At 30.8% G+C, this 16,001-nt stretch overlaps 1 protein-coding gene across 1 annotated transcript in view; it reads right to left on the reverse strand.

Annotated features, from left to right (window-relative positions):
* Positions 1-5: 5 nt before the first annotated feature.
* The window catches only part of LOC109608706 (uncharacterized), a 29,193-nt gene continuing 13,197 nt past the window's right edge, over positions 6-16,001 (reverse strand). The window contains exons 2-5 of the mRNA XM_020025232.2: positions 9,087-9,212; positions 2,070-2,250; positions 1,637-1,985; positions 6-1,580 (exon numbers count right to left, since the gene is read on the reverse strand). Coding sequence (XP_019880791.1) covers positions 1,220-1,580; positions 1,637-1,985; positions 2,070-2,250; positions 9,087-9,212 — 1,017 coding nt within the window. The 3' untranslated portion in view covers positions 6-1,219. The remainder of the gene's footprint in view (positions 1,581-1,636; positions 1,986-2,069; positions 2,251-9,086; positions 9,213-16,001) is intronic.

Consider the following 16,001-nt stretch of genomic DNA (forward strand, 5'->3'; position numbering starts at 1 on the left):
GAAGTGTGATTTATGAAAAAAAAACATGAAATGAGTAACTTTTGAATAAATGTTAATCGTATACAAATGCAACGTAAATATTTGATATATATTCCCTTTTAATGTGACACAAAAGTATTGTCCGATTAGTTAATACAATTATGTTCTATTACACATGTGCTAACAACCACTTAATTCGTAAGTCTACCAATATTGTTTGGAAATCCCATCAAATTATAATAATTAATTGGTAAATAATAAAAAAAAAACCATTTTTCTGATGAGTCCCTGGTCATAACATGTCAGTTTGTTCCCCTTTTCAGTACATTTATTTCGGGGAAACACACAGACAACATCCTGCAAGTATATTTTATAATATTTAATCAATTCCATATAGGTACTAACAGTTGATAACGGCGAGTGCCGTTTAACACGGGGGACATCGTAATCACTATGAACATATTTATTCACAACCATTAAGCTCATGAAAGCAAAGGACGGGCTCACTACTGGCGAAAGAAACGAGTATTCAAGTGAGGTGTTTTAAGAACCGTCGTAGTTTATTGTCGAATGTCGTATCAAGTTGCTAGTTAGCTCGTTAAATAATAATAGGAATACAGTTTAAGTGTCAAACGAATGTGTGTTTGTTTCGATAAGGGATCAGAGAAGATTTTGATGTTCTAAATATTGGTAAAGTTAACTCGGCTATTAAGTACTGCAAAATAAAGAATATTTTAATACATTTTGTTTCACTTCAACATATTTTATATAAATAAATAATGTAATAATTAATAAAAGAATAAAATCTAAAAATTAAATTGGGGATCAAACACTATTGGCACTACGATCGGGGATTCACGATGTAGTAGACAGTCTTTATACATACATATAATAATTTGAATATTTCGTTATTATTATTTAATAGTATTTTTCGGTATTTCCAATTTATAAATTGTAATTTGTTATCTTTCGTTCGATTTCTGGTTAACTTAAGAATTAAGTATATTATTTAAGTTTTATTTTCTCGGATCAACCATCGAAACATAGATTGGAAGTAAATCCAAAGATTAAATATATACTTCTCTAATTATATATTTAATTTTTGGTAAAACAGAGAACCAACATACGAAATACAAATTTCTTTCTAGTTGTCTTTATAGATTGCGCCCCCGGATCGTATGCGACACCCGCCGTTCTGCTCATTATTTTTTCATAACCGCTAAGTGTACAACAATTTAGTTCATTGTCCCAGCTGCAGCGGACTGAGCACTATGCCACTGTGTGTCTGTTTGTCCGCCTCCTGGCCACGTTTGTCACCAGCGCCATCACTGGAGTCACTGTTATCGTTCCGCTCGATCACCACACTGAGACTCGTCTCCGCATCACCACCGAACGGCTCAACGAGGTTGGCGGGTTCCCGCGACCTGGACAGCTTCGACGGCCGTTCCGGCTCGAGGATCGGGGTGCTGTCGCTATCGTTGCTCGACACGCTCTCGATCTCGTAAGCCAGCTCGAGACTCTGCAGCTCGATCACGGACTCGGCCCTCGAGGTTTTCGCCTCCTCCAAGTCGGGAAGGTTGATTTGCGGGATGCTGATTCTCCTGCAACCAATCTTAATGTTAACGAAACAATCTGAAAGAGATTCTAGAAGGAGTACCTGGTGTGTTCATCGGGTACTCCGGCAACGGATTGTTGCGGCAGTTCCTTGAACTCGCTGGTACTAGTGCTGGGCAACGAATGATTCGGAGGAACTATCGAGACTTTCTTCTTCTGTTTGTGGAGCAGCGACGACCGATCGAGCGGACCCAGGTCGACGGCGCGAACGTCGGCGGCGTCGCCGCCCTCGCGACACTTGACGCCCGCCAATGGGTACCGGCTTGAACTGTGCTCGCACCCGTTCTTCAAACGGTTCTTCTTTCTTCTTTTGCGGAAACACGTCGATGGACATGCGCATAACAACACACGGATTAGGCAGCAGAGTAGGCCGCACGCTATTAATGTAGGTCCTGTGATGAAATCAGTTTTAATTACAAGTTTTCGCAGTTGATTATTGGACGAAGTAGTTACGAATTATTAGACGAAGTAGTTACCTATAAGGCGAAGTTCTAGCGTTTTGAAGCCTTTTTCGCCAGTCCCGACGAAAAATATGATAGCCCCTATAGCTATGGTGCCCAAGCCCACATACAGCAAAGCATTGGCAGCCGCACTTTGATGGTAAACGTCGAAAAAATCTTCTTCGTCACTTCCTCCACCGTATGATGTATCGTGGATCTGAAATATCCAACTCTTAACATACCTACACAAATTAATGCCAGTTTAAACAGGAAAATTAATTAGTCCTTAAGAAAACTGCAATATTAATTGTTGTGTTTTATTCTAAAAAGTTCATAAAACATTCTCCTATAAGAATTATTCAACATGCAAGTATTTAAATTATACATGACAAGCTTTTAAACATAATGCAGCATTGCCGTAAAAAAAGGAGGCCACCCTACGCCCACATTGTCCCATACAATGGTTACAGGGTGAACTATTTCGACGCACTAAAATCGTTTTAAAATCATTAACAAAACTTTTATTAGTGGAACACGCCAAGTTCATAAACGAATTATTCCAGTCACTCACCTTAATGGGTCCGACACCTTTTTCGAATGCATGTATCGCTAATTGTGTTGCAGGTTTTTGCACATTTGAATTCTATAAAACGTCCAGTTTAATTAAGTTAATTTAAATCGAATTAGATTGCTAAAGGGAAATGAGCGGGGTCAGAAATGATTACTGTTTTCACCCCAAGTTGTTTCCCATTATGGATTCTTATAAAGTCATGCTCGCCTCCTGCGAGTTGTTTAATTGTAAAAGACTTTCGTGCGGGGCAATACAGTCTTACCTTTATGTTCTTAAATTGTTTTGAAAGGAATTTCAGCCTCTAAAAATTGACAACAACAATATCATTAGATATATTATATAAAAGTATATTGAAATATAAGAAGGAGATTAGAAACAGCCTCTAACAATTGAGAACAACATTATTAGACATACATCATGGATCATTTAAGATGGGAACACGATTGTTACACTTTTATTTATAATGCGTTTTTAAATATATGCCAATCGAAAACCGTTTGATCCGACTGCATTATGATAGAGACATATGCACGATAGAGACAGTAAAAGTCTGAAAATTTGCTTCGTAGTCTTTTACTGTCTCTGTCATACATGATGTCTCTCTCAAAATTCAGTACGATCAAAGGCTTTCCAATCGGTATATAGATAATAAAAAGCTATGCTATATGCCAGGCAAAGTTTTATTTTAACATATTTTATTTATTTAAAAAATTCTATTACATATTTATAAATAAGCAATATTTTTGTGAAATTTGGTGCATACTTTTACGCATACAAAATTCAATTATGTACTTATTTTTTAATGAAAATGCCCTACTCAGTTTGTCATATCTTGATTTTTAGAGCTATTATATTATCCATTAAAATGTAGTTATAAATAAAAAGGGCGTTTCCATCTTAAGTGGGCCACACTGTATATTTAATAAAAAATATTGAAATAGAGAAGGATATTATAAACGAATTTATGACATGCAGTTGTAAAAGAAAGTAGTATTCTTTTGAAAAAGACTACTTAAATTGATTTACGAATTTATACGCCTTTTATAAGAACGTCTTTTCACAACACGTCCGGTTTTCCATCAGAAAAATTAATACTGTCACTGGAAATTGTTCAAACTAGTTGGAAGGGACCCCATATATCTCCCTTCACTGGATATATTCACGCTGGAAGCTACATAAAGAAAATTTACTCTACAGCCATATAATAAAATCTTCTGGAACTGTATAAATTTCGACGGGAACCTGTTCTCCCGATGCCACGTTGACCCGATAAGGCACATCAAAGCTGACCATGAATCACGACTTGATTTATTGACGCTTCCTTTGCGAAATTTCCAATATACAAACATGAAATGTTTCCTATTGCCCATTACCTTATGGACAAGTTTCAAATACTTATTTGTCAATGAGAAGTTGAACATAATGAAATGCTTGTATAAACCATTTATTTTTAAATTTTAAATTATAATTTCACTTTGTTGTTGTTCATAATATTGTAAATGAAGTTTTAATTAATTAAAAGTTTAATAATAATAGTATGTTTTAAAAGTTTCCCAAATAAAGCTTTAATTATAAATGAAGATAATTTAATTATCTGGGTGAATAAAACAGGTTTTCAAATTTTTACTTTTGAAATATATAAATTTTCTTTTTCTTTTGTAACGGTAATTATATTTAATTTTTATTTGGGCTATTCGCTTAGATGACTTTAAATTTATGTTTTTCAGTGCATTATTTTACTTAAAGCAGCGGCCAGACGATAAGCCTTTGTTTAGATGATATGCACTACATACTAGATGGGGTGAAAAGTAACCTCTTTGGGTTCTTTCCCACATTTTTTTTTTTTAATTTTATTCAATGTTGTTCACTTTCAGATGATATACCTATTCCAGCGATTTTCCAACTTTTTGATCCCATCTGAAAAGTAATTTTTCGGGTAGTCTGCAAAACACAATTTTTTATTGATGAGCCATCTTTTGAGGTTTGGGAATAGGTAATAGTCCGATGAATCTAAATCTGGCAAATAAGGTGGATAGGGAATCAATTGGAGCCTTAAATTGATTCTCTTCTGTACCGGCGCATTGTCTTGCTAAAACAATTTTTGTTTTCCCTTCATGTGAGGCCGTTTCGCAGTGATTTCGTCCTTCAATCGCTCCAATAATGCGCAGTAATACTCGCTGTTGGTGGTTTTTCCTTTTTCGAGGTGGTCTACGAAGAGTATGGACTTCATTGGCAATGGAGTTTTGACTACCATGAAACTTTCGAATCCAATATTTCACGGTGTAATCTGAAGGAGCATTAGCCCCGTAATATTTATCCAACTTTTCTTTTGTTTCCTTCGGCGTTTTTCAAAACAAAACTAAGGGCTGTATCGTGCTGAAATTTGACACGTTGTCCTAAACATGAATGGACTATAAGGCATCATAACCTTTTTCGCGATAGCAGTGCATTTTGATGGTTAAGGAGATTACTTTTCACCCCAACAGTAATCCATTTTCATTGGAAAGAAAATAGCTGAGCTACAGCTGATGAAACTTAAAGTTTCATGCAATTTTTCACGATTTTCCATTTGAACAACAAATAATTCGTGTATACTAAATTTTAAGTTTTTAATTGTTAATTAAGGTTGAATAAAAAATGGAAATGTTAGGACAGAAACGAAAGAAACCAGTGTATAAGTTTACTGCTAAATTTCGATATTTTTCAAAAATGTAAACTGTGTAAAGTGAAATTTTTAATTGAAAAAGACTTCTGAAAAAAAATCCAATATTACTAAAAAGTTCAATTTAAGTAGATATTTTACAATGGTCTTCTAATTAATACGTTAACTAACGATTCAATTAGGGAGTCGAAACAAGATTTTGGAAAAATGACTTCAGCAAAACTAACGCTTTGCTACTAAGTACAAAGCAATTGGTTGGTATGCATGAGTTGCAGTGTCCCAATTAACACATATTCACACCAAGATATTTAATTTCGATTTTCAGATTTAAAGTCAATTATGATTAAGACAAAATTTAGGTTGTCAAAGCAATTAACAAGATGAAAAGTTTTACCAATATATGGCTAAAATAGAACGGACTATAGGTGGGAAGACTCCACTAAAAATTCAAGTCGAAGCTCTTTACATAATTCAAATAGGTGAACATATGGAAATTTGAATATGAAATTTAAATATTCGTTTATTTCTCTCATAACATTTTTATAATGTATTCTCTTTTGGTCCACTAGGGATTGAAATATTTGAAATTTAAAATATTGGCAATAGTTCTTGTAGAAAAAAGTTACTGAAATGGCCAATGGAAACGAGCGAAGTACCATTGAATGCATAATTTACTAACCTTCGTAACGAAATATTATCCATCTCGATCAAACTTGTGGTTCAATCTTGATGTTGCTTTAAGTAAATTCAGAACGGAAATATAGAAATTTGTTATTATCTAAATGAATGGGCCAAATGAAAAAAAAGTAGAATATAATTTTGGTGTAGGATGCTTTTCTTTATTCTTTGTAAATTAGTGTAATTAATTTCCATTCCAAAATACTTTTAACTATAACATCATAATTGAAATTTAAACATTGTATCTGAATGGATTATTCAGAGGAAAATTTTGTTAACAGTTAAACGTGAAAGCCACGGAGAGCATTGAAAGATAAACTTTGATAATAGACATGAAGTCCATCCATTAAGGTTAGACGTACCACAGAGCAACACTGATAATGAATTAATTTAGGAAAACTGAACAATTCGGCTGATACGGACCTATTAGTTGAGATCCCTTTTCCACGGTTAAATTGTAATGGGTTTCTAATGTTCCACCGCAAATTCATACCGCTGTCTCAAATGGTGAATGAAAGATACCACTGAAAATCGATTTTAAAGTAAAGATAATGTGCTGGTTTTCAGCAGTAATTTTAAATAATAGACTTCATTCATATTATTCTTAGTAGATTATTAAGCAAGGGGAGAAACAATTTTTAAGTAAATGTACCAAATGAATCTTGTAACAAGAAAAAATGAGAAAGAATTTTTTAGTAAATGTACAAGGTGTATCTTGTAACAAGAAAAAGTGGATGGATATAATATTTTATCCAATTGTACTAATCTTCTTATTGAACGTTCGATGGATTAAAACAGATAATCCCAATTAGTTTCTAGACGCTTTTAATCTTTATTAACGTCTTTTGTGCTCGTGGGAAAGCTGGAAATCTACTGATTCGACGAAGACTTGTTACGCCTGAATTAATTAATCAAATTGAAAAAAATATATATATAAAAGAAATTTTTGTTAAAAATAAAATAGTACATACAGTGGTGGAAAAAATTATGGAATATTTTTAAAAATTGGATTTTTATCTCATGACATTTTCATATTTGTTGTAATGGTGTCAAACAAATTTGCTAGTTTGTGTTTACTGTCTGGTATACTAGTATATCCGCTTATCTATTATTGTTTAGGTTAAATTCTTAACATTTTCGTAGTAGTGCCTAAACAGGTTTACTTTTCACTTCAATTTAGGAAAAGAGTAGTTGAACTTTGTGAACTTGGCAAAAACATTAAATATTACTCAGAGTGCTGTTTAAAAAATTTTGTGTAAATTCCGCATTTAAGGTGGTGTTAAAAATCGCAGCAAGACGTCCACGAAAAACCCCTCCCATGATAGACAAAATTATAAAAAGGCTCTCCTCAAAGATTCTCGCAAACCATCAAGACAATTCACAGAGGCAATTTCGACACAATTTAATCTAAATGTTAGTAGCAGAACAGTGAGAAATCGCCTTATTGATGCGGAACTACATGGCCGAGTTGCAATCAAAAAACCACTGCTGTCAAAGGAAAACAGACCGACCCCTCTGACATTTGCAAAATTTCACTAGCAATGGACCTAGGACAAATGGAACAGTGTCCTTTGGAGTGATGAAAATGAATTTAATTTGTTTGGATCGGATGGTCGAACGTAAGGTTGAACATAGTGGCGGAAGCTATATGGTTTGGGGATGGTTTTCTCGATCCAACGTTGGACACTTGATTCAAGTGGAAGGTAAAATGGATTGATTTCAATATAGGGATGTACTGAAAAACACCATGTTTTCATTTACCGAGGATGAGATGTCACTTCGTTGGATATTTTAACAAAACAACAATTCCAAAACACGTCTATAATTCTCAGTTGTTTCTAATGAAAAACTGAATTGTTCTTGAATGACCGTCTTAATCCCGTGATCTAAAAGTATTTTTGGGAAGTATTAGACTGTTGTATCCAATCAAAAACCAAATGAAAACAATAAGTTATTCAAACCATACAGGAGCAGTGGCACCAATTTCCTCTTGAGACATTGCAGAGACTGATAGATTTTATGTCTAAAAGATGCCAAGCAGTGATAGAAGCCAAGGTTACGCTAAAAAATATTGAAATATTAATACTTTTTTCCAGACCAAATAGTTTTTTATTAAAAAAGTAAAAGCCTGTGAAAATAATGATTATTATGACTAATGAACCAATATTGAAGTAAATTAGATTTGCAACATTATTATTGACAACATTAAGTAACATTTGTAATAAATAAATAAATATTCCATACTTTTTTCTACCACTGTATATTATTGGCACTAAAACAACAAAAACTAATTAAAAGTGTCACCATATTAATATAAAATTAAACCTTTAAATTCTTATTGTTAAACCATTATAAAGAAACAAGTAATTGTAGTTATTGAAATAACATTTAATTCAACGACAGCATACTTTGACAACTACTAACTACAACCTATAATAACATTGATAATGAATTAATTTCCAGTAGACGCAAAATTGAGTAATTTGCTTCGTTGGAATCTAAATTAAATCTACTTTGAGTCCGCCTGTTTTGCACGACTTAGTGCTTCCGCTTCGGTTATGTTTATGTTTTCGTTTTAATACAAAATTATGGTGTTAACATAAATCACTAAAATGTACTTATAAGATGAAGCGGAATTATATTAAAGTGTGGTAAATAAAAAATAATGTAATATGAAAGTATTACACATAAAAAGTGAACAAAGCAACATGCATAATATAAGATTGCTATATAAATATATAGTATATATAAGTATAAAGTAAGCATAAAATAGTTGTAGCTCTAAGTCAATTTAATCCTGCTGGAAATATTTAATACAAAATCATCAAAGCACACAAAAATAAGAAGTTACTAATTCGAACTTAACTTTTATTTTTATGGTAAATAAATTTAAATAAGTTGAATATGACTTGATGATTTCGCTTAAAGTTTTACAAGCTAAGTAATAAATATAATAAGCGACATAGTATTCATTAATTATAAAGCAGACAGTTCAAGCTATCTGGTATTATCACTCAAACCAGATTGCATCAAGAGGAAGCGAAAGGAACAAAGCATTGGCCTGCGTCCATTAAGCGAAAGAGAAAAATCGTTGAAAAAGAAACATAAAATAGAGAAGAAAAAAGCGTGGCCGAAATCTTACTCTGTTCCTTTTCATCCACCGGTGGTGCGCCTCGTTCTGTTTGATGCGTTGTTGCCGCGCCTCTTCCGAGAGCGAACAGCGCCTTCCCCGTTCCCGTTCCTGCCATGCTGCACGTCCCTGCGAACACTGAACGGAAAAAAACAACAAATAAAACACACGGTACAACTGTCGCGTATAGTAACACGCATCAATGAATGCAGCATATTCTAAAAGCACAAAGTACATTTACGTCGCAGGTTGTTTTGTCTGAAAGAAAAAGAAACTAGGAAACTTTGGTTTTACAAGGTGGTTAATTTTTTAATAATGTATACCGCACATTTACACGTATAGTTGTATAAATTGAGAGTCGCCAATGTCACTAGTTTGGTGAAAATAGATATGGCAACTATGGAGCTGACGCATGCGTATTATTAGTCAGCCCTTGTTTTTCAGTGAAGTAAGACCATGATCTAAGGGAAAAAGTTACTGCAATTGATCAATTATTAATTTATTAATTTAAAACACATTGTCATATCTATCTGTGATAATTAATAAATAATTAATAAAATTTATTGTTAATTATTTAAATAATCTTATTTTTAAAATATTAAATATAATTTGTATGCTTTTCAAATTTGTTTTTAAATTTTGTCAATAAAGTTTTGATTTTGTTTGTTTTAATATTCCAATTCTGAATCAACTTCATTTTATTATCACGTGGAACTCAAAATTTATATTTTGTGAATTAAGTTTTTATTTTGACAATTAAATTTCGTTTCTTGTTATTAACTTAAATTTTGAGCGAATTTTGTATTAATATATGAATCATTCAAAATTTTAAAAATACACTTTCTTTATATTTATCTGAAAATTCAGTATGTATTTTGTTAATTAAGTGTTTGTTTTGTCACTATTTAATTATTTATTAGATATAATTATTGATTATTTAAATATTAAATTAATTTCGACTTTAAACTCATTTTTAAATTATTCTCTTAATTATATATATATTAGGTTAAATTTTGAATGAAATTTATATCGACATAATATGAAACTTTCAAAAAATGTCATAATAGTATAAGTTGTAATATCTTTTGTCATTACTAATTAAATTTAATTGTTAAATATTTAATTAAATTTAAAGTAAATTTAATTTTAATCTCTTTTTCAATTATTGAAAATGTAGTTTATATGTTTTCCAATATTTTTTTATATTTTGACAATTTAATTTTGATTTCATTTATTGTTATTGCTTAAATTCAGAGTAATATTATGCGAAACTTTCAAAACCTTCTAAATGTGGTTTCTTTATGAGTAATAAAATTCAATTTATATTTTGTTCAACAAGTTATGATATGTTTTGTCATTATAAAATTTTTAATTATTTAAATACAACTCAGAGTACATTTAATCCTAATCTTATTTCTGAAATATTGAAAATATAATTCATAACCTTTTAATTTTTTATCAATTAAATTTTGATTAGTCATATGAAACATACAATTATTCATACTATAGTTTCTTTACGTCATTCATAAAATTGAATTTATATTTCATTAGGTAAGTTGTGATATTTTTTCTCATTATTATTATTTATTTAAATAAAAGTAAATTTAATTTAATATTAATTTTGAATTATAGGATGGATGGATAATTATTAAAATATTAAATGAAAATATAGTTTATTTGTGTTTTTATAAAATTCACTTCATTATATTTAGTCATTTTCATTATGAATTCTTTTGCTATTATTAATTTAATAATAAATAATTAAATCATTTATATATTAAAGTATGATGTGATGAATTTACAAGAATATTCACTTCATTTTTGCATAATTTGTTTAAATATATAAACGGCAATGTCACCAATTTGGTGAAAAAAGATATGACAACTGTGAAACTGACGCATGTGCATTATCAATCCGAGCTTATCTTCCAGTGAAGCAAGACCATGGTCCTCTTACAAACAAATTAAATGTGCGTAGTTAGTTAGGGACAGAAATTACTCATTAATAATGAATGAATGATTAATTTAAATCACGGTGGCACAATACAATTATTTCACCCTAATTAAATTAAATTCAGTTAATACACCAAATTAGAGCGCTAATCTCAAAGACAAATTTCAATTCGATTAGGGATTAGTGCGGGAAGCCAGATTACAACATAGCGGAAAATTAAATCATTGAAACCGTGACATATGCTAAACAGCACGTGTACATTAACACACAAGAACCTTCGCCCCGAGCTCGTGATGCGGCATTATTTGTCGGTCTCCTGGGGCTATTCGAACGTAACAATGTCGGAATCTAGTTGTGTGTTCTCGGAAGGACATTAAGATGTATTGGTAACGTTCCAGGAACGTTTGGTTTACTCGGCAGTCTAGTCTGGTGTTCCTGTGACTGACATTTCTGAATAATTCTTCAATTTGAATACGATTTTAATGATACACGGATAAAAAGAAATTTTCAATCGATTCGACGCGAAAAAAATTGTTTTAAACATCAGTTTTCTGCGAAAATTTTTTGGCGAAAAAATACAGTTCGTGTAGCAAATTGCGTTTCGGTCAATTCTCCTTTTTCGAATGGCATTTTTCCGCAATGTTTCTGCACAGAATTTATGTGATCGTATCAGCACTTTCATGTGGGGTCTAACCCTTATTTTTCGTCTTATCTTCATCTGAATGGGTCGGCGAATGCGATTCGTCGAACTTATGTCAACACAATTGTAAACAATTTTCACGGGTGTCGAGCATGAAACAAAATCATGAGCCACTTATATTTCAGGGTTTATGATTCGGTGCTAAATCGATAGTTTAAGCCCGAGTTTTGATAGCCGAGTCGCAGGAAATTGCAGTTCCTGTAAAGTTTCTATAACGAAGCACTGGAATATTTTAATAAAAGATGTGTAACTCTGAATGAGTGATAAAAGTTATATACTTAATGAATTAACGTGTTTACTATTTTGTTTAATTAATAATTCTATTGGTCATTGCGTAAATGGAAGTTTCATTTTTTGCCACAACAACAAAAAATTGAACAACCCAAAAAACTAAGGAGAACAACAAAGAAAGAAAGGCAGAACTTAAATTACTTAAAATGTTCTAAGTATTTTACTGGAGTATTTGAGTTTAGTGTTAGGATGAAATTAGGAGGATCACTTCAATATTGATGGGTTTAGTCGTTAACTCAAGGAATTCTTATTAAATACCCCTATTAACATTATTAGTATTTTAGTAAAAAATAATTATAATTTTTAGGTCAAACAATAACAAATTCTATGGGAAAAATTTGATATTGATGTAATAGTGTTACCAAAATTGAATTTGGTGATAAAAAATCTAATATTAACTGAGTTTATTTGTAGAAAACATTTAATAAAGTCTGGAAAATTAAATCGGAAATCAGCGGGTTTTATAAAGGAATTTTTCCTTAGCTATAAAGGAGTCTATTAAAGATGCGATATTGGATTTTAACCCTCTTCAGCGTAGTAAAACGCACCTGAATATGCGTGTTTGCAGAAAATTGGAAGTTTTATTGGAAACCTACTAAATATAAACCGCAAACTTGATTAAAAACATTCTCATTCAAAACTCTAAACTTAGAAAATATAACAATGGAACTTCGCCAAAGTGCTTCAATTACAAAAGAAGCTCATATTTTAATCAGAGAAAAGCTCCCCGATGCCAGGATCTGAAGCAGTGATCGTTTAATAGTATCCGACCACAAAAATTGGATTTCTAAAGTTAAATATTTCATGTTGTAATTTATTATATTCGTTAATCCACTCTACTGGTAAAAAGGGCAAGCCTTTCGACGGAATAAAATCCACTCCGGGTCTTTGATGCTAAAATGGCGCGGTCACTGAAGAGTACATTAAAAATTGAAGGTTGTTGGCGATGCCGGTTTGTGGCAAGTCAGGTTCATATACCTTGTCAACGATATGCATTATGAAAAGGAGCAAACTACTTACAACCATTCATCAAGAGATTAATTAAAATGTTGCTCTAGGCTCTATATTGGAAAATTAAGCTTAACTGTTCTAAAATGATTTTAAGAGGAAAATCTAGCTTAATTTCAAAGAAACTTTGTTTAAATTTTCTTCATTAATATCTTCAAGGAATTAATAAAAAAATTATTATAATAAATGTTTGAGTGAGATTGTTAAAGAAAACTAGAATATCAAAGTGTTAAAATAATATTTATTATTTTATTTATAATATTTTAATTAATAATAAAGCTGGCTCTTCAAGTCAATGTGCAGAAAAACTAAATATATTTAATATTTTGTAGCAAATTATAAAAGCTTAATTTTGAATATTTGAAATTTGAAATCATTTAATTAAATCAGAGCTTCAGTGTTAAATATTTAAAATAAAATTTTTAGTATTATCTGAAGTTGTAACAAATTAAAAAAGCTTAATATTGATATTATGAAATTTGGAATCATTTAAGAGAACTGGATTGTTAAAAGAACTAAATATATTTATTATTTTATGTATCATACTGTAATTAATTATGATAGCTTGATCGTGATGATTTAAAATATGGAACCATATAATTTTTTAGTATTTTCTGGAGTTTGGTATTCTTTAAGAAAAGTAGAAAATTGGAATTTTTAAAACTAAAAATATTTATTATTATATTTATAATAGCTTTGTAACTAATTATAAAAGCTTCTCCTTTAAATTTTTAAATTTGAAACCATTTAATTAAATTAGAGCTTCAAAGTGTTTACAAATATTAATATATTTTAAGTATTTTCTAAAGTTTCGTAGTAAATTATAAATCTTAATTAATTTGGAATCACTAAACAAAATTGGAGTGTTGGAAAAACTTCAACGAAAGAATCATAAGTATTTTAGAACAGTGTTTTAAAAAATCATAAAACTGAATCTTAAAATTGTGAACTTTGGAATTACTTTATTAAACCCTTGTAAAATATTAAAAATCTTCAATTAAAATTCTTTATTATCTTAAAACATTTTAATTTGGAACCATTTAAGTAAATCAGAGATTAGAAATGTTGAAAATAAAAAAAATTAAAATATTTGTTTAGTGCATATTTTGTAATAAAAGGTTTATATTTTTATTATATTTATATATTCAATTCAATTCAAAAACTACATACTCGCAATGCTGTTAGTTCAGTAGTCGTTCAGTCATTGGTTAAATTCCTTTTATGCGATTAGAAAACAAATTAGTTTGGTACAAGCGATTCATGAACTTTGTAGAATTAAAATAGTGAATAGTGAAGAACATCTAATCTTCCTGTAAAAGAACCATGTGTCAACATACCAGAAATCCTTGCGGATACTGTGGAAACGGCTGAATTTCCTTGGTGGCAACATGACTGGGCAGCTCGGCTCGGCCCTTGCGGACCTTTTTCCTGCGCAGACGCTGTTTCTCTCTTAGGAGTAACGCGGCCTGCATGCCAGCAGAGGCAGCTGTACTCATCCAATGAGACCCCTCGGTTCCATCCCCCACCACTCAACGGACGTCGGACTGTTCCGTTGCGGCGACACAGTTAAAAAGTCGCGCGACAATCGGCGACACCGCGACCGATTTCCATTACCGTGCTCATGTTGGGGTTACATCGCGAAATAGATTATGAAGCGCGGAAGATAAAGTTTTATAAAAATAGTGGAGAGTGTATAGAAAAATGTTGCCAAGCGATGTATATTAAAAATCCTTTAGGTCCTTTGGCAGTAGAAGCGTACAAATAGCAAAATATCTTTTGTTTTTTGATTATAAGCGATAGATATAGTGTGTATATAATTTTGTTGATATGTTCACATCAGTGGCCCCATTTATTTCGACGTCAATTCTATGCGATTGGTCGTTTAGCTTCATCTCGTTTGGTTCGACTATTATCCAGGATCAAACCGTGTTTTTGTAATGTTCATGTTTTAAAGTTGAGTCTGTCTTAGGCACATAATTTTTTGTAGCGCACTTGAGCTTTATTTTTACTGTTTTCAGCAACGGCTCGATCTGTATTGTCTTTTTGCTTTTGATTCCAACATTATATTCGCACCGTCTGTAAAACTGAGAACTAGAGATGAAACGCGGCGTCGCGATCAATTCGTTAGTCGCTTGGATAATATTACGATTTAGATTTCCCAGTGCAGACGCTGTAATAACGTTTTCTATTATTTTTACTATTTGTTTGGAAGCTGGAATTTTGCAATTATAAAGAAATAGTGGCAATTCCTCTGTGGGCTTTGAGGCCACGATGTAACAATTTTGTTTATTTTTATATTGTTTCATTTAAATTATTATATTATAAAATTAAATTATCATTTTTCATCATCAATGTAATTATTGACGAATTAAATATTATAAGAAATTCATAGATATAATTAGTTAATTTCTTTTTGAAATATTGAAGTATATTAATTAACATTCAGAATAAATTAAATTCTATTTTTGAATTAATGAAAATATCATACATACATTCTACATTTTTTTTTATTTTTTCAATTAAATTTTGAATTCTGTGTCAATTTTATAAATATCATGTGAATCTCTAAAAATCTTCGAAATATGTAATATCTTTACGTGTGTCATTTAATTTTATATTTATTAATTATGTTGTTATATTGTGTGTCTTTATTAAATTTAATTGTTAATAGTTTAAATGAATTAAATTGTTAATTAAATAAAATTCAGAAAATTATAGTTCATTTTCTTTACAATATTTTATTTTGTCAAATAAAATCTTGATATAATTTTTTACTATTAGTTAAAATTCCGTGTGCTTTTTATATCAATATCATATGAAATATGTGTATTCGAAACATAGTTTATCTATGTTTTTTATAAAATTCAGTTTATATTTGTTTATTTCAGTTGTGTTACTTTTGTCATTATTAAATTGCTAATAAATGTAATTTATTTAAACAGAATTGAGTTAATTTAATTTTAATTTTATTATT

This window comes from Aethina tumida, chromosome 1 (genome assembly GCF_024364675.1).
Source record: "Aethina tumida isolate Nest 87 chromosome 1, icAetTumi1.1, whole genome shotgun sequence".
NCBI lineage: Eukaryota > Metazoa > Arthropoda > Insecta > Coleoptera > Nitidulidae > Aethina > Aethina tumida.